Source organism: Fusarium fujikuroi, chromosome FFUJ_chr06, assembly GCF_900079805.1.
Source record: "Fusarium fujikuroi IMI 58289 draft genome, chromosome FFUJ_chr06".
In the NCBI taxonomy this organism is placed as follows: domain Eukaryota; kingdom Fungi; phylum Ascomycota; class Sordariomycetes; order Hypocreales; family Nectriaceae; genus Fusarium; species Fusarium fujikuroi.
The window spans coordinates 1,525,760-1,545,867 of NC_036627.1; the positions used below are offsets into that span (position 1 = coordinate 1,525,760).

The 20,108-nt window shown below is 49.5% G+C and overlaps 9 protein-coding genes; 5 read left to right on the forward strand and 4 right to left on the reverse strand.

Annotated features, from left to right (window-relative positions):
• Window positions 1-1,984: 1,984 nt before the first annotated feature.
• On the forward strand, window positions 1,985-2,859 carry FFUJ_05821 (uncharacterized protein; the record flags this gene model as incomplete). XM_023579077.1 has 2 exons in its annotated part: window positions 1,985-2,246; window positions 2,303-2,859. The coding sequence occupies 2 exons, from the start codon at window positions 1,985-1,987 to the stop codon at window positions 2,857-2,859; spliced, it is 819 nt and encodes a 272-aa protein (XP_023431977.1).
• Window positions 2,860-3,603: 744 nt separating this feature from the next.
• Window positions 3,604-4,588, reverse strand: FFUJ_05822 (uncharacterized protein; the record flags this gene model as incomplete). XM_023579078.1 has 2 exons in its annotated part: window positions 3,604-4,419; window positions 4,487-4,588. 2 exons carry the CDS (start codon window positions 4,586-4,588, stop codon window positions 3,604-3,606), a joined length of 918 nt encoding a protein of 305 aa, XP_023431978.1.
• Window positions 4,589-7,584: 2,996 nt separating this feature from the next.
• On the forward strand, window positions 7,585-8,957 carry FFUJ_05823 (probable 3-deoxy-D-arabino-heptulosonate 7-phosphate (DAHP) synthase isoenzyme; the record flags this gene model as incomplete). XM_023579079.1 has 3 exons in its annotated part: window positions 7,585-7,633; window positions 7,862-8,641; window positions 8,692-8,957. 3 exons carry the CDS (start codon window positions 7,585-7,587, stop codon window positions 8,955-8,957), a joined length of 1,095 nt encoding a protein of 364 aa, XP_023431979.1.
• Window positions 8,958-9,279: 322 nt separating this feature from the next.
• Window positions 9,280-9,790, reverse strand: FFUJ_05824 (uncharacterized protein; the record flags this gene model as incomplete). XM_023579080.1 has 2 exons in its annotated part: window positions 9,280-9,683; window positions 9,730-9,790. 2 exons carry the CDS (start codon window positions 9,788-9,790, stop codon window positions 9,280-9,282), a joined length of 465 nt encoding a protein of 154 aa, XP_023431980.1.
• Window positions 9,791-10,030: 240 nt separating this feature from the next.
• FFUJ_05825 (uncharacterized protein) lies at window positions 10,031-11,221 on the forward strand (the record flags this gene model as incomplete). XM_023579081.1 has 2 exons in its annotated part: window positions 10,031-10,843; window positions 10,892-11,221. 2 exons carry the CDS (start codon window positions 10,031-10,033, stop codon window positions 11,219-11,221), a joined length of 1,143 nt encoding a protein of 380 aa, XP_023431981.1.
• Window positions 11,222-11,567: 346 nt separating this feature from the next.
• FFUJ_05826 (probable APE2-aminopeptidase yscII) lies at window positions 11,568-14,612 on the reverse strand (the record flags this gene model as incomplete). XM_023579082.1 has 2 exons in its annotated part: window positions 11,568-11,723; window positions 11,811-14,612. The coding sequence occupies 2 exons, from the start codon at window positions 14,610-14,612 to the stop codon at window positions 11,568-11,570; spliced, it is 2,958 nt and encodes a 985-aa protein (XP_023431982.1).
• Window positions 14,613-15,042: 430 nt separating this feature from the next.
• On the reverse strand, window positions 15,043-16,186 carry FFUJ_05827 (probable taurine dioxygenase; the record flags this gene model as incomplete). XM_023579084.1 has 2 exons in its annotated part: window positions 15,043-15,552; window positions 15,638-16,186. 2 exons carry the CDS (start codon window positions 16,184-16,186, stop codon window positions 15,043-15,045), a joined length of 1,059 nt encoding a protein of 352 aa, XP_023431983.1.
• A 676-nt stretch (window positions 16,187-16,862) lies between these two features.
• On the forward strand, window positions 16,863-18,561 carry FFUJ_05828 (related to nicotinamide mononucleotide permease; the record flags this gene model as incomplete). XM_023579085.1 has 3 exons in its annotated part: window positions 16,863-17,093; window positions 17,142-18,253; window positions 18,303-18,561. The coding sequence occupies 3 exons, from the start codon at window positions 16,863-16,865 to the stop codon at window positions 18,559-18,561; spliced, it is 1,602 nt and encodes a 533-aa protein (XP_023431984.1).
• A 463-nt stretch (window positions 18,562-19,024) lies between these two features.
• Window positions 19,025-19,390, forward strand: FFUJ_05829 (uncharacterized protein; the record flags this gene model as incomplete). Its single annotated transcript, XM_023579086.1, has 1 exon — window positions 19,025-19,390. One exon carries the CDS (start codon window positions 19,025-19,027, stop codon window positions 19,388-19,390), a length of 366 nt encoding a protein of 121 aa, XP_023431985.1.
• Window positions 19,391-20,108: the final 718 nt, after the last annotated feature.

Sequence of the window (20,108 nt, forward strand, 5' to 3'; positions counted from 1 at the left end):
CGATGGTCGATGTCGGTCGTGAGGCGTGTAAAATTCGGAGGGTAGAGGCTTGTCCAATTTCCTACTCCAAGAAGGGTTTTGCCCTGTGGCCGATTCCATTTAGTGGGGTGGAGTCCAAAAATGCGGGTCACGTGCCTGGTGGGCTTTCCAATGCATGATCGGGAGATTGTTGCAGCGGTGCCGCCAGGAGTTAGGCGAGCTTGGAGAGACTTGGTGTAAGTGATTCAGAACGGCAGCGAGTTGCTGTTGATGGGCAGAAGTGCAGAATGCTGTGTGTATCATGATGGCAATTCATGAGCATAATTCCTAGCATTGCATCTGCTCTTGTTAGGAGTTTCTTAATAGAAGAGTGTTTGCATGTGCTCGACCTGGAACCTCCTCTTGAATGTCTCGTCACGTTGAATGCCTCCAGGCTTATTGAACATGAAAATGTTTCCCTATCAGAATGTGATTCGTAGTCTTCACATCATGAGAAATGTTTCAAATTGCACTCAATGTATTTTTGTTCGATCGCCATTAAAGTTGAGATCGGGATCGTCTTGAACACAAGATACATAAATGACCCGAGGAAAGCAAAAGCTCTTTATCATTGGCTCGAACGAAAGAGATGTCCTTGAGGCGTTATGATAGACAATACCTAAGTACCAAGCTTAAAGTGTATAATATCTGAACGTGCACTGCTCGAAGCATCACGATCAGCGAGGTCTTTGTCAAATCATCGCTGGTCATGCATTTCTTCAACACTGGCGCTAGTCGCTGCATCTAGATGTAACCTTTTCTCTTTGTGGTCAATGCACTCCACAACCACCCATTGCGGCAGGAACACATTCGCTCAGAAAATAATTTCATAAAATCTCAACTTAATTTTGGTTTGGCAGGTGCACACAGGTGCCAGGTAGTTGCACAATTTCAGGCATCCACAAAAAGTGGCCCCTGCCCTGCTGCCTGCCTGCAATTTCTCAGGCACGAAAGGTAACGCCTCAGTAACAAGGCATCAGTCCGTTCTCCATCTGCCTATATAAAGCCGGTCTCCCTCCCTCCTGTTGTTCAGTTCTTCTTTTCTTCTTCATACTTACCTTGTTGAGAGGAGGCCAGCTCAAGAATTGGCCTCCTCAGCATGGAGGGCCTGCATTGCACATCGCGGAGTCACTCTTTGCTCTATTGTCCTTCGGGGCCATAGTCGGCGGAATTTTTGATTTAAAACCACACTTTTCATTGTGTTGATGGCTTGATGCTGTCGCATGAAGAAGAGTCTCGCGTGACCTATAGTGATGTTTCGATTTGAATGCTACGTCTTCTGTGCCGTGACTTTGCATTACCGTGTGTGATGATTCGGACGTGTAGAGTCTTGCGGAGCTCCATTCGTGAAGCGCACAGCTCACGATTCAATCCTGTCGTTGAAGCGTAAACACAGCTCTCGTTTTGCCTCACTCCCACTTCTACTCGCCGTAACCTGTGGATTGATATCCATAACTAGTAGTGATCAGATAATCTTCGGCTCATGTCATTTAGTTACAGCATGGCATTCCGTGGACGTGATTACTTGACAATGGGCACAGCGCATTTGCGTGTTTCTCGAGATTAGCCAAACACACTGTCGTGGTGACTGCAAATGCCTTCCATTGACGAGCATCTTAACAGTGCAGTACAATACCTAGAAAACATCGTTGTTAGCATTAGAGGCCAAAATGAAATCGTCAAAGGGTCTCCAAAGCATGTGCTAAATCTACTCAAGTATTTTTGGCGCTTGCGATCGATGTTCTCAGGTAGTCGACATCATCTTCCATTATCTCCATCTTCACAGCCCACCATCCTCTCACCCGAAGCTACTCCGCACCAATCACATTCTCACAATTCCTTCTCGCAGCAGTTCGAAAAATCTCATGACACCACTTTCCATCCATCCCGTCAACGGCCAATCCATTCGATCGCCTCGCCCTGGTAATTATTCTCCGTGGAATAAACCCTTCCTGACACAGAGACAATGGCTTCCAGGATGGGCCCCCGAAGCGTAAAGGACGCAACACGATTTACGTCCACAATCCCCCACGCAACATCGAAGGCCGCTCAGAGAACACCACGCATCCCAGGCGAAACACCCGAGCAGCGAGTAAGGAGACTGCGACAGGCTCATCTAGCTGCTCAGCATGCCAGCATTAGCAAGACCGATAAGTTTATCGATGCTTCGAGGAGAGTCTTCGATGTAGCGCATCGTTGGACGGTGGGAAGCATTGTGGTGTTTACAGGTACGAACGACTGAACGAGGCATTCGACTGAATTCGCCAGCTGACAAGCATTCCAGTTGTTGCAGCTGTTGTCTCCGGATATTCTGTCTGGGATATGGTTCGTTACAACCGAGCCCGCCGAGCCGAATGGGTCGAGGCCCAAAAGCTACTTGAAGCCGATGAGCTTGCTATGGCACGTCTCGCCTACATCAGGGGCGAGGCTACAGAGGAACAGATCCTTCTCGTCGAGGAAGCCAACCAGGCTGCCGAGGCAAGAGGCGAGAAGCTACCACCTTTGCTCGAAGCACCTTCACACCGCACACATTTCGAAGAACACATCAAGCCCACATTTAAAGAAAACACGGAGGAGAATGTCACAAAGCCATCAAGCGGGAAGGGTGTGCTAGGGGTTTTCTCTAGTGTGCTAGGCAGCGGAGAGAAGAAGGAGGAGTCAACACAAGGCGTCCAGGATTATCAGACACAGTCAGCCGAGTCTGGAACTGTCAAGGTGAGGCTGGAGGAGGCCATGGCAGCAGAGCGGGAGCGTCAACAAAATGGAGGCCCTCTAGACAGGTTGGGTGTTGAGCCTGCAGGTGGCTCAACTCCCAACAAGTCTTGGTGGAAGTTCTGGTGATGTGTATAAAATCTAATTGGAAAGAGGAACGGATGGCAACATGAAGAAAAACAAAGCGGAGTGTACGTGGTGGGACCAAAAGGAGTGTATCATACGTGTAGATTGGCAGTGCATTAGACGGCGTCGGGGGACCATCTTGTATGTACCATCAGGGAACAAGTCTACTTACCATATCTATTCAATACCAAGCGATCAAATAAGCGTCACTGATCAGATTCTTCAAGATGGGTGATAAGGTGATGTCCCCATTACTGAAATTGACATTATCGCTATTCTGATATTGCCATGCATACCTGACGATCTCAAGATCGTATCGCTAACTTCAGATTCCCTATTTCCAGGGTGATCAATGTATTCCCGTTATGACCAAATGCTACCCATACCCGCCCGCTTGCCATTGCCTATAACGCCAAGTAAACAAAACCAAAAAAATGAAAAGCGAGGAAAAATAAAAGATCGTCTTGAACTGGCAGATTCCAGTCCGTCTCCTCAATGTCCGACCATGCCTGAACCATGGCCGTCTGTGATAGTTTGAGCTCTCAAGGCGTTTGCATCTCCTCACAATGTTGCAACAAACATGGGACTGCAATTTTCCCTTTCGCCGATGGAACCAATTTCGCGCGAAACGAAATCACCAGAAGCAAGTTTGCGCCTCTGTCGTTTCTTTCTCCAATCAAGCGGCCTCACACCGCTGTCCTATAGTGAAGGCTGTTTGTCAGGATCTAGTATAATCTTCTCCTTTCCCTAAGAAATAATGATGTGGTTGAAGTGTCCTGGAACCTTTAAGCGGCACTTCTCGCAGTCTGCTCGGTATCCTATGCTGAAGCTCTTCTTCATGCCGGGTTGCCACGTCCAGTTGTTGACGGTGTGTCGGCTGCGAATATGACCTCTCCTAGGAGAAGGGGTTGTGGGATCACCATCACCGTCAACTGAATTGCCTGAACAGTGGGATTCTACATCCATCATAGGATGCTCCACATCATGGGGAGGTGAAGGCTCAACGATCACGTTGGGATGCTCCATACCGGGGGTGACAAAACCGTGGGCATTGGCATCAAACTGCATACCGGTGGGGGTGATTGGTTGGCAGGCCATAGAATCATCACCTTCGGAAATGGGTGAGGGAAGACGTCGTTCGTTCTGGAAGGCTTGCCATCCTCCGGCCATTGTGCGAGGAACACTCTGATCATCGCCAAAGCCGGTGTTTTGGTGGCCTAGGTTTGCAACACCGTTAGGAGTTGTCACAGCCTGTTGACCTCGAACCTGTGCAGCAAAGCTTGGCTGAATAGGCGTGGGCAGACGCCCGTTTGCGTTGTCAGGATCTTGGTGCATCACCCCAAGTCGGCCCGGATCATGATGTTGAGGTTGATATGTCTGCATCATATCCATGTCGGTGTCCCCATGAGACTGTGATGTCATGTTCGTCGACGATGACCATTGTCGAATTTCTGGCTGAAGGTGATCGTGGGGGGCGAAGCTCGGGGCTGGCATGGGCGCATCAGGTTGCCATTGTTCCGTCGTTCTAGGATATGCACGGAGTGGAAGGCACTGGATACGTTTCTGCCACATTGTTAGTATTCGACATCATGTGAAAACGCCGTCGTGGCTGCGATTGCAGGAAACTTACGTTGCGGTGCTCGCTGAAGCTCATGCCGTTAGCATTGGCGAGTTCTTCCTCTTCACGGGCTCGTTTCCGCTGATCGAAGCCAGCATTCTGAGCAGCAAACATTTTAACACTGGCTGTATATTGATTGGGTGAAAAAGCAGTTGCGGTCAGAAAATACTGAACAAATCCGACAATCTGGAACAAATGATGTCGACTTTGCTGCTGGACCCTGAGTATTAACACAGGTGGATACGGCTCTTTAATGTTGACGGACAAAGGTCCCTTGGAGGGTCGTAGTTACAGTAGCAGTAGCACCGCGGGGGTATCCGATACAAGGCGAGTGGTGTAGTATAGTAACGTGATAATACGAGATAAAGTAAAAGTGTCGAGCCAGCGGTGATACTGCCGAGAAATATGAATGCGGTGCGGTGCAGTGCGATAACTTCAATGACAAAGCTAATGTAGAGAGCAAGAGGTTGGGTCGTAGAGAGTTAAAGAGAGTTTGGTCGACGTAGGCAAGTTGTTAGTGAGCATCCGATTCACGAGGGAAGTGGCGGCCTGTCGTCGGCGAAGGAAGCCACGGACTAGTGTGCATCGGCTAGGTTCTGTAGGCAGCCTGTGGTAGCCTATAATAGCCTGTGAGGGTGGGGAGCGAAGCTTGGAAGTTGGAACGCAACAGTAGAAGCTGGTGGGCGGAGGCTGGGAGTTGGCTTTGGGGCTGGCTGGGGCTGACTGTTACTTGAAAAAGAAGAGGACCAACAGCAAATCAAAAGAGGGTATAAGGAAGTGAATATCAGAAAATAAGTGAGACAACTGGAAGGAGCGGGGAAATAAGTTGATCTATAATGTCTTGGATATACGGAGTAGCTTGGAGGGATTATACTCGGGCGTTGGTGAAGGGCGAAGCCGTTGGTGATAAGAACATGGGATGAAAGTATGAAAGTAAACAAAGGATAAAAAGAGGTGGTTGAAGATGATTTGCACGGCAATTGACGAATTGGGTTGATTGAATTAAAGAAATACACGTCAATGGATGATACTACAGCTTAACTAGAAGCTCAACAAAAGAAGATAGTGAATGAATTGAATTGTAATGATTGTCAAAAAGGAAAAGGGGTTGGTTGGTCGGTTCTGTGAATGAAAGTGCAAGAAATGGATGGGATGGAAGCCAAAGTTTGTACCAACGCCACGGCGCACCTTGCAACAGACCAGACGATCCGATTCCAATGCCTCATGCTACTTGCCAAAGTCGTATTAGTCGTGGGGTCGCCGAGAATCCGAGCGATCCCTTGAACAAACCGATGACTTAATCGGCACGATCCCTGGATGATTGAGGCTTGTCATGCTCATGCTCATAGCCTCATGCTGCGCACAATGCTCGCTCAGGTTCACGAGGTGAGTTACACGAGAAAAGTAAAGAGGCGGGCTCAGTGGACAGCCTGAACTAGCAACAAGGGTCTCACGGACCAACAGATCCGCTCCCCGAAGCGATGCGAGGCTCTCAGACGCAACGCGGTTCACCATGTTTGACGAGAGCTGTGAGAGTTGACATGTTGGCAACGGAACTCTGTATGTCTTGGTTTCAGCTATGTTTCGCTTACTCGGCTTGAGTCTCAGTGAGTGCGTGTTCTTCTGAGATGTCAGAAACGAGTCTCGATTTGGCTCGGGGATGTCTGAGACAGCTTCTGCAGTTGGTCGATCCATTGCTCGGCCACTGGGTCATCCGAGTCGATGTAGGGTAGTATGTATCTTGTGAGTTGTACGAAAACTCGATCGTCGAGAACTATCTGGGATGTGACACGAACTATTTCTTCTTAAGAAGTATCACATCCTCGACTGCATGAATTACGATAAATCGTTGGATGATCGTTGGACGGTTTGTTGCCCCCCTTTTCTCGGCGACACGCATTCCTTATGTTGCTGTGATGAACATACAAACTTCCAAACGTGGGGAGATTTGCAAGCAGCCACGATACCAACAGGCCGTGTCACAATACGTTCACATACCGACGTCACCAAAAATTCATCCCTAGGTCCCGTTTTTCCCGAGATGCAATTATATTTCACAGGAAGTTCATATTATTTCAAAAGGGTCGCAGTTGATTATCGTATGTTGATTCACGTTGTTTTCCGAGACGCGTTTATTGGTAGGGAGAAGTAGGCGATGTTATTGGACGCTAGTTTCTTGGGACAAGACCCTTGAACTCCGGATCGAAATTATCACACTCCGTAGGCCCGGACATTATTGTTGTCAATGAACACGAGGGGGAATAGGCGTCTGGGAAAAGTGATCATGGATACTCAATGGCCGAGGGGAGACATGATCACCTCAGAGAGAACTTGCGATGGTCGAATATTGTGTTTCCATTGTTTGCTCTGTCTTACCGCACCAACTCGTCGAGAGCTAATGCAATACGACAGTGAACCGTGGTGCATGATGGCCTCTCACAAAACTGCGGAGGTTGCACCCACGAGCTGAAAGGGAAGCGAACGCGGCGGTAAACGGTATCGCCCGTTTCTTGCATACAGAAAGAAGCCTCCGGCATAGGCGGTCTGCAATTGGAGCTTTGTTTCGAGGGCATGTGGCTCTGAGTTAAATGCACATGTCCGATGTTCAGTATTTACTGGCCAGGCCTCACCGAGATGTTGAGCTCTGCTCTGCGACGGACCCAGACCGGAGCCAATTGAGCTTAGACCATTGATAATTTCAGAGATTCTAGAACCCTGACGTAGTTGGCCAATGTATTTCGCATGTAACTCCCTGCAAAAAACACAACCCCTCGGTGGGGTCCCCTCCGAAGCACCTCCGGTGTGGTAGTGAGCGAGTGAGTGAGTGGTGCGAGAAGAGTCACCCTGAGCCAAGCTAGGTAAAATTTGTGTCTACAATTGAACGTCTCTCTCTCGCTCGATCTCATATACCTTTTCTCTACCTCTCAACGCACATCACCGTCTTCAGCCTCGTGGCGCTCGTATTGAAGTTTCTTTTGACTCACCTCGGTCGCCTACTCCGTTGAGCTTCACTGAAATACTATATCTCTTCCCTCCAAAGGTAGATCAAACTGTGCCCCTCCATATCAAAATTTCAACTTTGGACAAGTTCAGCAGCTTACACATTCACAATGCCTTCAGCCGTAGAAATGGTCAGTATCGCTGCCGATGACACCAGAGGTTAGTTTTCCCCCATGAATACTGTTATTCTTTTGAAATTGCGCTGCAATTGGGGCCTGAGAATTCATGATGCGCTCTGTGGCAGCTCTCCTTGGGGCGTATACTTCAGTACCTTGGAGGCGACACAGGGAGCTTCTTTTTTGGCTCAGGGCTCACAGCATTCTGAATTGCAACAGCCCCCCACGCTGTATTCGTAACACACCAAGAACCGTAGCTAACTCGAACCAGTCCTCGGACAGGATCCTCTGATCCCTCCCGCTCTTCTCACCTCCGAGATCCCTCTCCCCGAGAAGGCCACAAACACCGTTGTCAAAGGTCGCCAAGATGCTGCCGACATTGTCCTTGGCGAGAGCGACAGACTCCTCGTCGTTGTCGGCCCCTGCTCCATCCACGACCCTGCCGCCGCTCAGGAATACGCTTCCAGACTCAAGGAACTCTCTGACAAGCTCTCCGACGATCTCTGCATCGTGATGCGCGCCTACCTCGAGAAGCCCCGAACAACCGTTGGCTGGAAGGGTCTCATCAACGATCCTGATATCGACAACTCTTTCAAGATCAACAAGGGTCTCCGTGTTTCCCGCCAACTGTTCGTTGACTTGACCAGCAAGGGTCTACCTATTGCTACCGAGATGCTCGATACCATTTCTCCTCAGTTCCTTGCCGACTGTATCTCCGTTGGTGCTATTGGTGCCCGTACTACCGAGTCCCAGCTGCACCGTGAGCTTGCTTCCGGCCTGTCTTTCCCTGTTGGTTTCAAGAACGGCACAGATGGTAGCCTTGGTGTTGCTATTGACGCTATTGGCGCTGCTGCTGCTCAGCACCACTTCATGGGTGTCACAAAGCAAGGCCTTGCTGCTATTACCCGCACCAAGGGTAACGAGCACTGCTTTGTTATTCTCCGTGGTGGAACCAAGGGCACAAACTTCGACAAGGAGAGTGTCCAGGCTGCTAAGAAGGTCCTCCAGGACAAGAAGCAGAAGGAGGCTATCATGATTGATTGCTCCCACGGTACGTTTCTGAACTATGATAACCGAGCTTCACAAACTAACATGGGTCAGGTAACTCTTCCAAGAACCACAAGAACCAGCCTAAGGTTGCCAAGGTCGTTGGTGAACAACTTCGTGAGGGCGAGAAGGCCATCATCGGTGTCATGATCGAGTCCAACATTGGCGAGGGTAACCAAAAGGTTCCCGCCGAGGGACCTGCAGCTCTCCAGCGTGGTGTCAGCATCACTGATGCTTGCATCAACTGGGAGGATACAGCCGTTGTGCTCGAGGACTTGGCTGATGCCGTCCGCACTCGCCGCAAGGTCAACCGCTCTTAGAAGGTTGCACCTGTGGAGTAGAAAGAGTGGAATACGAGGATTTAGTTCAAAAATGCTGTGTTGTTTTGGGAGTTAATGAATAGACCTAGGTAGACAGGTCAGGTGATGGAAAAGTCGGCGCACATAGGTTGCATGGAAATTGGCACAATGCCTGATCTTTTTATCATATACACTCATGAATACCGGACATTACCAAAGGGGCCCTGACCCCCTGTAAACTTCAGATAACCCAAGGACGCCAGACTCCTCTACCGAGTGACAGAACCACAGATGCCACATCTATCCACACACAGGGGAGTAAGATGCTATATCCTTTATCTTCTCATCGGAAGTTCCCTTGCATAGGAGCGTAATTGCTGCCCTGTCTCCCAAATGTAGGCCCCTGGCGTAACGCCACAACCTTCTTGAACGCAGCCCAGCCCAACAATCCAACAGTGCCAATAATAAAAGCCCATACGATGATCTTGTCTTTGTTGCTGTCACGTTGAAAGCACATAGTCGTGACGTCCTCTTCTGTCGCGTCCTTGCAGAAGTCAATGCCCTGCTTGAGACAAAAGGCCTTGGTGCATTCGGAACATGATTTCGATTTCGAGCGTGGCTCGAGATCGGGGGTCGAGAAATCGAGGACGGCGCGACGGAGCTGTGATGAGGATGTCTCGCCTTTGGGACCGAGGGGGATAATGGTGCTGTTCTTAAAGCATGTGCATTTACAGAAGGTTGGCGCGGCTGGGATGTGTTAGCTTTGTTCAGTGAAGATGCCTGTTGTACTAACACGCTGCGGCAAGCGAGATCAAAGCTCCCAGCAGGAGGATGAACAGAGATATTCGTGCCATTACGGCTATTTTGGCCTGTAGATAATGTCTTATCGATCATGGAGGTCGCACGTCAATCACTTGAGGCTATCGATAGTTGACAACAAGTGGGCCAGTCAGAGTATCCACTTCAGCCTCGTAAACTCCCATTGGCCAATAGAACCACATTGGAAAAAGTTCCATATTGAAGCCGGTCTCTAACCGTCTCATCATCACGACTTCTTTCGGCTTTCTCTCAGTCCGCCGATTCGTCACGTAAAAATGCCTCGAATACCGCGGGTAGGCGCTCTAGCCTCTCTTCCATCGACAGTCGTCCCTGTAAACCGAGTCCCCTTCGTTGCCCGCGTCGCCTTCTCAACAACCCCCGTCCACGCAGCCGGTCGCAAGGCCGAATGGCTCCGAGATAAGCTGTGGAAGGGTGAAGCTCCTGGAGGCGATGATCCCTATCAAGAGAGAGTGGAACCAGAACAGACATCAAACTTGCCAGAGGAGGCCCTGGATCTATCAAATGTCGACCGCAGACCATACTCTGTGCGCACCACTCGTCTCGTGTTACCTCCAAGCCATTCCGAAGCCATGACCGAGAAGGAAGTCGAGTCTGTCGACACCGAATATACCCCTGCGACTTCAATTGATGATCTGGAGGAGATTTCACCCGTCAAGACATGGTGGGATCAACCAGGTCACTGGGGTGAGGAGAGCGAATTCCAAGGCTTCGGCAGCGCAAACCGAGTCGAGGATCAAGCAGTTATGGAGATTTACGTACGCCAAGCTCTGGTCGAGTCACTTTCATACCAGCAGCGAGGACTTCTTGAGGAATATGCGGTAAAGAAATGGCCTTTTGGTGACAGGGCCCACCTGGACCGAACATTGTCTGTGGGAATTCGATTTAAGGATGGAAAGCCTCTTCTCAGCACTCATTGGAGTGTCGTGACCGAGAAGCTGAAGCATGCTGGGCCCGGAGAGGTTGAGGAAAAGGTTGAGATTTCTCCCGAGGAGGCTCAGCAGATGGTTAATGTTCTGGACCCCTCATGGAAGACTGCCACTCTTGACGACGACCACCTCAAGTTTGCTGTATGTGTCCCACCTCTCCCAGAAGTGATTTGTACTGACAACATGAAGATCCGCAAGCGTATCTACCAACTCACAGGCCATTTCATTCCCGACGTCAAGGTTGCTGCCTCCCGCACACCACAAGAGCTCATCACTGTAGCCCTAACATTCGCCAAGCGGGGCAAGAAGCTCGCCGAGGTTCTTGAGGACCAGAACGCCCTGTTCGCACTTCCTAACGTCAAGGTGCACAACAGGAGAGTCACACCTATTGACCGTGAGGTTGCTGTTGGTCGCTGGAAGATTATTGAGGAGGAGTTGCAAAAGCGAGATCTGCCTGTCACTGGCACAGGGAAATATGGCAAGAATATGGAAAGGGATTGGCTGACTGGTAAGGCTTAAAAGTTCATGTGAGGCGTATGAACAAAGGTGATGAATGACTGTATATCTGTACATGTATAATAGATGAACAAAGAAATCTTGCATTGATCTGCTCCTTCTGTGATACAGTCTGGCCAACTATGTATTGACTACGCGCACAGCCGACATCCCCGGCTTTTGTCATTGTATAGAAACAGTTTTGAAGCACTTTTGCAGTGCCTCTTCAGCACTCCTACATGAGGGAAGACCGTATCAGTAGGGCACAAGCATATAGCAGACTCGTAAAGATGGTTACTTATTTGAACTTGCTCATTCATGCCGATGCAGCCATGCTTGAGCATCTTGTCTCTTTCTTTATGCAACTAATTTACAGGTATTTGTTCTTGCGTAGCCACTCCTTGACATCCTCCTTATCCCTTGCGAGCCAGTTTTGCTTCGCGGTCATAGAATCAAGACTCTGGGCTAGCTCAAGGTCAAATCCCTTGGTGCCTTTCTGCTCAAAGAAGCTCTTGACATCGGAAATCTGGTCCTTATGTGTGAGAGAGCTTGTAGAAATGGCGACCATATCGCCAAGGAGTGACATGCCAGGTGGAAGTCGCTTGGTGAGAACGTCCCAGTTGTCCTTGACCCATCCCCAAAGGGCCAAGATACCCTCCTTGTGAGCGCGGAGACCGCTGAGAGGCATGTAGATATCCTGGGTCTTGACGTTATCACTGAGAGTGTACTCCAGAGTTCTCTTGATAAGTGCAGGATCCTTTGCAAAACCAAGTGATCGGAGAGCAGTGTTTCGCTCACTGCTTTGCTTAGCAGTTTCGTATTCTTTCAGGATATCATTGTACTCCTTTTCGCCTCCATAGGTAACCACAACAGCAAAAACACTAGGCCGCAAGTTGGGCTGTACAGCATCTCGATCGCCATTGATGAACTTTTCGAACAGTTCGAAAGCGGCCTTTTTAGTAGGCTCGTCCTCAACAATGGCGGCCTTACCGAACATGAGAGCCTTCATTCTTTGGGCAGTGAAGTCATCCTTGTCAGAAATATCCCAACCGATTTCGTTAGCTCTCTTGCTGACCAGATCCCTCTGGAAAGTCTTGAGAGCCTCATTAACATCGTCATCTTCAAAGATCCAAGCATCGCGGAGAGATCCGACACGGAGAGTGATCTCATCCCAGACAATGAACTCGTCTTCGGAGTCAAATTCTTGGAGAAGCGACAGCAGGCCGGATGTCTTTTGATAACCAGCAGCGGCAAGGGCACCGGCATCAGCAATCATACCGGCCCTATCTTCAACACCCAGGAGACCCGCCTTGGCGTTTTGACCAAGCTTTTGAAGTCGCTCGCTAGTATAAGATGTACGATAGATGCCAGAATGGCCAGAGTTGATCTTGTAGAAGTCAAAGTCAGGCACCTTGAAGTCTGCCTCGCGTGTGTTGAGTGCCAGATCTTCCTGGATACCGTCCTTAGTTCGGAGGTTGAGAAATACGGGGTAAAGGACTTCATCCTCCTCAGGCTTAACATCGGCCGTTCTAAGGAACCGGTTCTGCTTGACATGGATTGTGCCCTTGCCTTCGTCTTCTGTGACAGCTACGACTGGGTAACCGACCTTCTTGGTCCAGATGTCAGCAACGCGCTCTACATCCTTACCACTGGCCTCGCTAAGAGCGGCCCAAAGGTCTGTGGTCTCAGTGTTGCTGTATGCGTGTCTGTCGAGGTAGATTCGGATACCCTTTAGAAAGACGTCCTCACCCAAGTATTTTGAGATCATGCGCAGGACACAAGAGCCCTTCTCATATGAGATAGCATCGAAGATTTGGTTGACCTCATCAGCACGCTTGACAGGTACTTCAATGGGGTGAGAGCTGCGCAGAGAGTCGAGACCGAGGGCAGATCGAAGATCCTCTGTAACATAACCTTCCCAAATCCTCCACTCGGGGTAGAAAGCGTTAGAGGAATACCAAGACATCCATGTTGCGAAACCTTCTTTTAGCCACAGGCCATCCCAGAAGTCCATTGTGACCAAGTTGCCGAACCACTGATGAGCCAGCTCATGTTGAACGACCTCAGCCACCCGCTTTTTGGTGACGGCGCTGCTGGTCTTTTCATCCAATAGAAGGTCAACGACTCGATATGTGATGAGACCCCAGTTCTCCATGGCTCCAGCAGCAAAGTCGGGCACAGCAACCATGTCCATCTTGGGGAGTGGATATTGGCTGCCAAATTGCTGCTCATAAAACTCGAGTGTTCGTGCAGCTAGCTCGGCGGAAAAGACGGCATGGTCAAGGTCTTGATCGGGAGTGCACCACACGCGGATAGGGACTCGAAAGTTGTTAGTCTCGTAGGACTTGAGGTCACCAATGACGAAAGCCAGAAGGTAGGTAGACATGATGGGAGTCTTGTTGTAAGTAATGGCCTTGCGCTTCTTGCCTGTAACCTTGGAGTCGACTTCTTTCTCGGAAGCGACATCCATGTTGCCCAAACATACCAGATCTTTGTCAGCAATGAGTGTTACGGTGAATGTCGCCTTCAGAGCTGGCTCGTCCAGGCAAGGGAATGCACGGCGAGCGTCGGTGGCCTCGAACTGGGTGGTAGCAAGGTATTTGGTGTTGCCATCTTCGTCCTTGTATGATGACCTGTAGAAACCTGCCATGTCATCGTTGAGAGTACCGGTGAAACGTTGAGTCAACCTCGCCTTTTGACCAGCGGGAATCGTCTTATCGAAGGTAACGGTGGTGGTTTGGGTGTCCTTGTTATAATCGAGGGTAGGCGAGGAGCTGATAGTGGCACCATTGGCCTCAACAAGTGTCTCGTGGATATCAATTTCGACCGTGTTCAGGGCAATAGAGGTTGAATCTTCGACGACATCGAAGTCGATGATGACGGTACCTTCATACTTGAAGGTCTCGAAGTTTGGCTCGAGGGTGAGATCGTAGTGCAGGGGCTTGACGTTCTTGGGAAGAACTTCACGTCCACGACGGATGTCGAGACTCGCGCTAGCGACATCGTTTCCGTTGCGATACATGGCTCGTCGACAAGAGCAGTTACGCTGCTGCTGACGAGGGACGAGAGAAGAGGCTTTTGAGTTGTGGAGAGTTTGAGTGAGAATCAATCGAGGGGAAGCAGCTGTGGTAAAGGTAGAGGAGAGAAAGGAATGTAATTGAGAGCGGCGAAGAGGTTGATACGGTGTTGTTATAGAAGGAGCTGACCCGTAAGTTGAGGCTCTAGCTCTCGAGCTGATGCGGGGGAGGGGTCCTGAATGGAAGGTGCGACGGATCATCGGCAGGTCGGCATCGTAACCTCCGGGTTTCGTCAGCGCTGAATGACCTGGAGGAGCAGGAGCAGTGGGAGCAGGAGTAGGGGCATTGAACGGCAGGCAAAGAGCCCGCCGCAGTGAAGATATCAAGGGATTCTTCATCGAGGCATCAGTGATGCGAAAACAATCTCATTGCACCCTGAAAAAGGAAATAGGGTTGCAATTGCCCTCGAAGAAACACATTGAGTGTGATTCGGAAGATTTCGTGCAGACTGCACACCCTTGGATAAAAGCTTGGGCCATGCGTATTAATCGCTAACGACACTAAAATAGATTGATCAAGTCATCAAATTCTCGTCTCAACTTAGACGCCTTCATCGTCAAATATTTGCCTAAACTTTAGGACTCTAGTCCTAAGTGACATAAAGATTTAGATGAGTTTACCTGAATTTACACAATTCAGTATAAAACTTGGCAGCCCCCAAGGTTTACTAACAGAGAAGCCAACATACGCTCATTATCAAAAGAGACGACAGCACCATGTGGTGACATTACACATTCTTCATTCAATTTTATACATAAACCGGTATTATCAGATACCGAGTGCCTCCCTGCGGCTCTTGCTATTCAGATCAAGATAAGGCGCTTCGCCAAGACTACAGACTCGATCTCCAGCTCTCGCTTCCTCATAGTCATATGTCGCGCAGTGGAAAGTTGATCTGTTATCCCAAATCGCAAGATCATTCTTGCTCCAACGGTACCGGACCTGGGCATCGTGATTCTGTGTCACTAGGTTGAAGAGGTACGCCAGTAGTGTATCACTCTCATCTTTTGACAATCCATTGATGCGCTTGGTGAAGCCCTTGTTGACAAACACTGACTTCCAGCCTGTGACTGGGTTTGTTCGGATAAGGGGATGCACAGATGTGAGGTTCTCGCCTTGATTCAAAGGAGAGCCACGGATACCTTTGCGGATCGGGTTGCCTAGGCGTCGTGCCTCGTCATGGAAGAAGCTGGCATCGTGAGTCGCGGTCAATCCTTCAAGGAACTTCTTCATGGGGTCTGAGAGTCTATCGTAGACCTCATATCCGGATGCCCAGAGCTATTTTAAATTAGCAAGATGTTGGTGAGTGAAAGGAGAGCCAAACAACACGGGTTGCTTGAACCTCTGAGTTGACAAGACATACTGTGTCACCACCTGTCTTTGGTAGAGTGTGAATCTTGAGCATAGCATAGTCTGAGGGAACCTTCTCAAAGGTGATATCGCTGTGCCACCCAGCCGATGCATATCGGCTTACATCGCTGAGCTGATGTGTCAAACCACCACCCTTCTTCTGCTTCTCACTTGAGATAACACTGATCTGATCACCCAACTCACTACCCTCTTCAGTCAAAGGATGCACATGCAGACCTGAGCTACTAGGGCACCCAGCAACCTCTGTAAGCCGCAGCATAAACTCCTTCATCTCTTGAGGAGTGACATCCTGGTTCTTGAGAAAGACAACACCTCGCTGAGAAATAGTGACTGCAAGGTCACGGATGTGTCTCTCGTCCCATTTCAAGAGGTCTCGAATTTGGAGACCATTGAACTCACGGCCGATGACAGGGGTGACGTCAAGCTGAGGAATGTCATCAAGACTACCCGTATAAGTCAAGGGTTCTGATAGACGTGGACGGCTTTGGGCATCTCCGCCGACAATATTGCTAGAAACGGTCTCGGGTGCAGCAGAAGGCATGATGCAATATGTGCTTTAGCTTGAACAATATTTGTCAATTGATAAGAAAACCAGGGCAAACAGTGACAATTATGTGAAGCTGTATCCAAGCCGGAGTCTCTTTCGGAGGATAACCACCCATTGATAAATAACAAGGGCCCGGCATGACGGGAATGAGTCTAACCAAGAATGGAATCTTCAGACCGTTACAGGCCAAACGTACAATGCCGAATCATTTCCCCCCGCAAAGGCGACATCGGGACTAACGATGGCATGCTTGGGAGAGGAGAATTTCTCGGAGAATCTACCCCAGCTCTAACGATGGGTTTGGACCAATCTCGTAGCTGTAATTTCTACAAGTGCCCTGTCAGGTGGTCACTGCATGATGCTCTGAGTTCCTAATCCACCTGTTGCATTTCACTTGGAGAACCATGGCCCTTGACTATGAAAATTGAGTGTTACCAGATCTGGCTTCATGTCCTTATGGCGTGCGCGATCGAGCCACCCACCAAGGGGACTATTGTGTATGCTACCTACCGAAAGAGTCTCCGGCGATGAACTATATCCATGGTCAAACTGTAGATGTCTCTTATATATCTGACCGAGAACCCAAGTTTTGGGATCATCTCAGCGACGATCACTTCAATCGAGTCTCTTAGTAGTTACCCAACTCATTGAGCGAGATTATTACTATACCATGGGTAACCCGGATATCGAGACGAGCTCGGCAGTTGCTCAGCGCGTGTCGGTGGAAATCACCAAGACGCAAGTCGGAGTTGGCCGAGAGCAATTGTCAGACGCTTTGCCGCCTCATGCCGACTACGAAGGCGGCCATCGGTGGGATCCCTCGGCTACATGGACTCCTGAAGAAGAGAGACGGGCAGTACGAAAGACTGATCTCAAGCTTTTGTCTTGGTTGTGTCTTATGGTATGTGTTGCTTCTGAATTGGTGATGAAATTGACTTACACGATATAGTTCTTTGGTCTGCAATTGGATCGTGGAAACATCTCCAACGCCCTCGCTGATGACCTCTTGACTGATCTCGGATTGACCACCGATGACTACAACAACGGAACCACCATTCAAGTCCTTTGCTTCTTGCTGGCTGAGTTCCCCGTTCAGTTCCTCACTAAGCGATATGGCTTCAAGCATGTCCTTCCTGCGCTCATGGTCTGCTGGGGTCTTGTGTCAACCTTCCAAGCCTTCATGACCGGACGAGCTGCTTTCTACGTCACCCGCGCTCTCATTGGTACCTTTGAGGGTGGTTTCATTCCCGGTGTCATTCTCATGGCGACTTACTTTTACACCTCGAAGGAGCTGTCTATTCGACTTGCAGCCTTCTGGTCTACTCTCAACATCGCCCGTGTCATCTCTGCTCTCCTTGCTGCTGGACTGATTGAGATGCGAGGTGTCAACGGCCACCCCGGCTGGTTCTGGCTTCTCCTCCTTGAGGGCCTTCTTACCGTGGTCATTGGTCTCGTCTCTATGGCCTATCTTCCTACCTCGCCCACAGGCACCAAGTCTCTCATCTGGCGAAAGTCTTGGTACACTGAGCGTGAGGAGGTCATCATGATCAACCGTATCCTTCGAGATGATCCTGCCAAGGGTCTTACAGCATTGAAGGAGCCTGCTACATGGCAGGATGTCAAGAACGCATGGTCAGACCCTTCGCTCTGGGGTCTTTATTTTATCGGCCTCGTTGCCTACATTCCCGCCGCACCTGTTCAGGCTTACTTGACTCTTACCCTCAAGCGAGTTGGAAAGTTCAGTACCTTGGCTAGCAACCTGCTCACTGCACCCTCTGCTGCACTCCAGATCATTACTATGCTTGCGCTGGCCTACAGTTCTGAGTACTTTAACGAGAGGACGTTCCATTGTCTGTTTGGAGAGATCTGGTCACTTCCACTTCTCACGGCACTTCTCACCCTTCCTGATGAGGGCCGAGAATGGGGACGATTCTCTATTATTACTCTGATCTCTGGATATCCCTACTTCCACCCTCTGGTTTCTTCTTGGATTTCCGAGAACTCTTTCGACGTTAAGAAGCGAGCCATCGCTGCGGCTACATACAACGTCATCGTTCAGATGTGAGTTTGACCCTTGCACGTTTAACAACCAAGCACTAACAGAAGACAGGGGGAGCGTTACAAGCTCTCAGATCTACCGCAAGTGGGATGCTCCTTACTACAAAAACGGTAACAAGGTGCTCATTTCGATCCTGTGCCTCTCTGTCGTTGCATTCATCGCCCAGCGATTCTGGCTCATCCACCTCAACAAGAAGAAGATTGAACAGTGGGAACAGATGACACCGGAGCAGAAGCTCGAGTACCAGACAGACAAGGAACAGCGAGAGATTGATGGAAACAAGCGACTCGATTTCCGCTTTGCTTACTGAGAGGATCTGAGTGTTGTGGTGGTTTGGGTCGAGTTGGTATTCTTCAGCATATGTAAATGCTGTATTTCAACCAGGTAATTTATTCAACGCCTGAGAATGGTTACGTATTCAATGCGTTGGTACATCTAAAGCAAGGTCTCTTGTGGTGCTAGGTTATGAAACCCTTTTGTGACTGAGAAAACTGGCGTTCCACAGCAACGCCTTTTATTTAGAGTTCAAGTCGTTACTGGTTTCAGTCTCTGTTCCCGCTGTCTTCGGCCAAGAATCCCAAACGCGGATGAAAATGCGAGCGCAATGACATTTTTCGCGATTGCCTGGTATTTATTAGTCATCAAATTAAGCATGTTTGAGGCACATCGCCAACTTTGTCTCAAAGCTTAATTCCTGTCCAATTCCTCTCATTTCATCTCAACTGCCTCGTCTCACGCATTTCTCATTTTCATTCTCGTATAAAATCATCAAAATGGGTGTCATTGGACTCACTGCAAGCGGCCTCGTCGGCGCTCTGCACAGCTACATCTTGGTTCTCGAGATGTTCCTCTGGACGAAGCCTCGTGGAAGAAAGGCTTTCAGACTCACGCCCGAATTCGCTGAGCAGACCAAGACAATGGCTGCCAATCAGGGCCTCTACAACGGCTTCTTGTCCGCTGGGCTGATTTGGTCGCTTCTTCACCCGAATCCTGAGTTCTCAAAGCAGCTTCAGATCTTCTTCAACGGCTGTGTCCTGGTGGCGGGTGCATATGGTGGTCTCACCGCCAGCAAGAAGATTCTCTACATTCAGGCTGCTCCCGCGGCTCTCTCTCTTGGACTCGTCCTGTTGGATATGTAGGGTTTTAGTATGAGAGTATGGGTTCGGCCCCCAGGCTTTGGTAAACCTTGACCGCTAACCTATTGATAGTATGATTTATATACAGTCTATTGAGCTTGAATCGTTTGTTTATACCGCTATTTTCTAGTGAATATGTGGGAATCGCATCGCGAAAATACGGTGTCGTCATGTCTTGGGTTTGCAAATGTGTTGTTGCTGTTTAATGCTAGTTTGTTGTTTATTACTGCCTTTGGTATCTAATGTGTGGCGAACTTCTGCTGTGTTATGACCCTGGATGGTTCCTGATAGAAGCCTGGCGACTCTTTCAGCAAGCGCATGCCTAACTGCACACCTGCATGCTCGCTATCGAACAAGGCCAGACGGATGTGTTTTTATGATGCCTCTTGGGGGTTGCAACAACAAAGATATGCTTATTTTGTCCGAGGCTCAGCTGAAACTCTCGTTGCTCAAGCTGAAATGCTACACTCTCTTATCACAGTGGCTGATCAGAATGCTCATCCCAGCCACGATGAGATTCCGAAGTGAGATTAGAGGTGTGAACTGTGGTCACTCATCTGTGTGGCCTTGAAACGACATCGCAAGAAGCCTCTTGACGGGATGCTCGGTTTGAAGGAGTCGGCTGATATTGGCCGTGCATTGTGCTAACAAAGGTCAAGTCCTAATTTTGTCGAGTTCCTCTCCATCCCCCGTGCTGGTAGCAGGACCCGAAGTGTTGGCG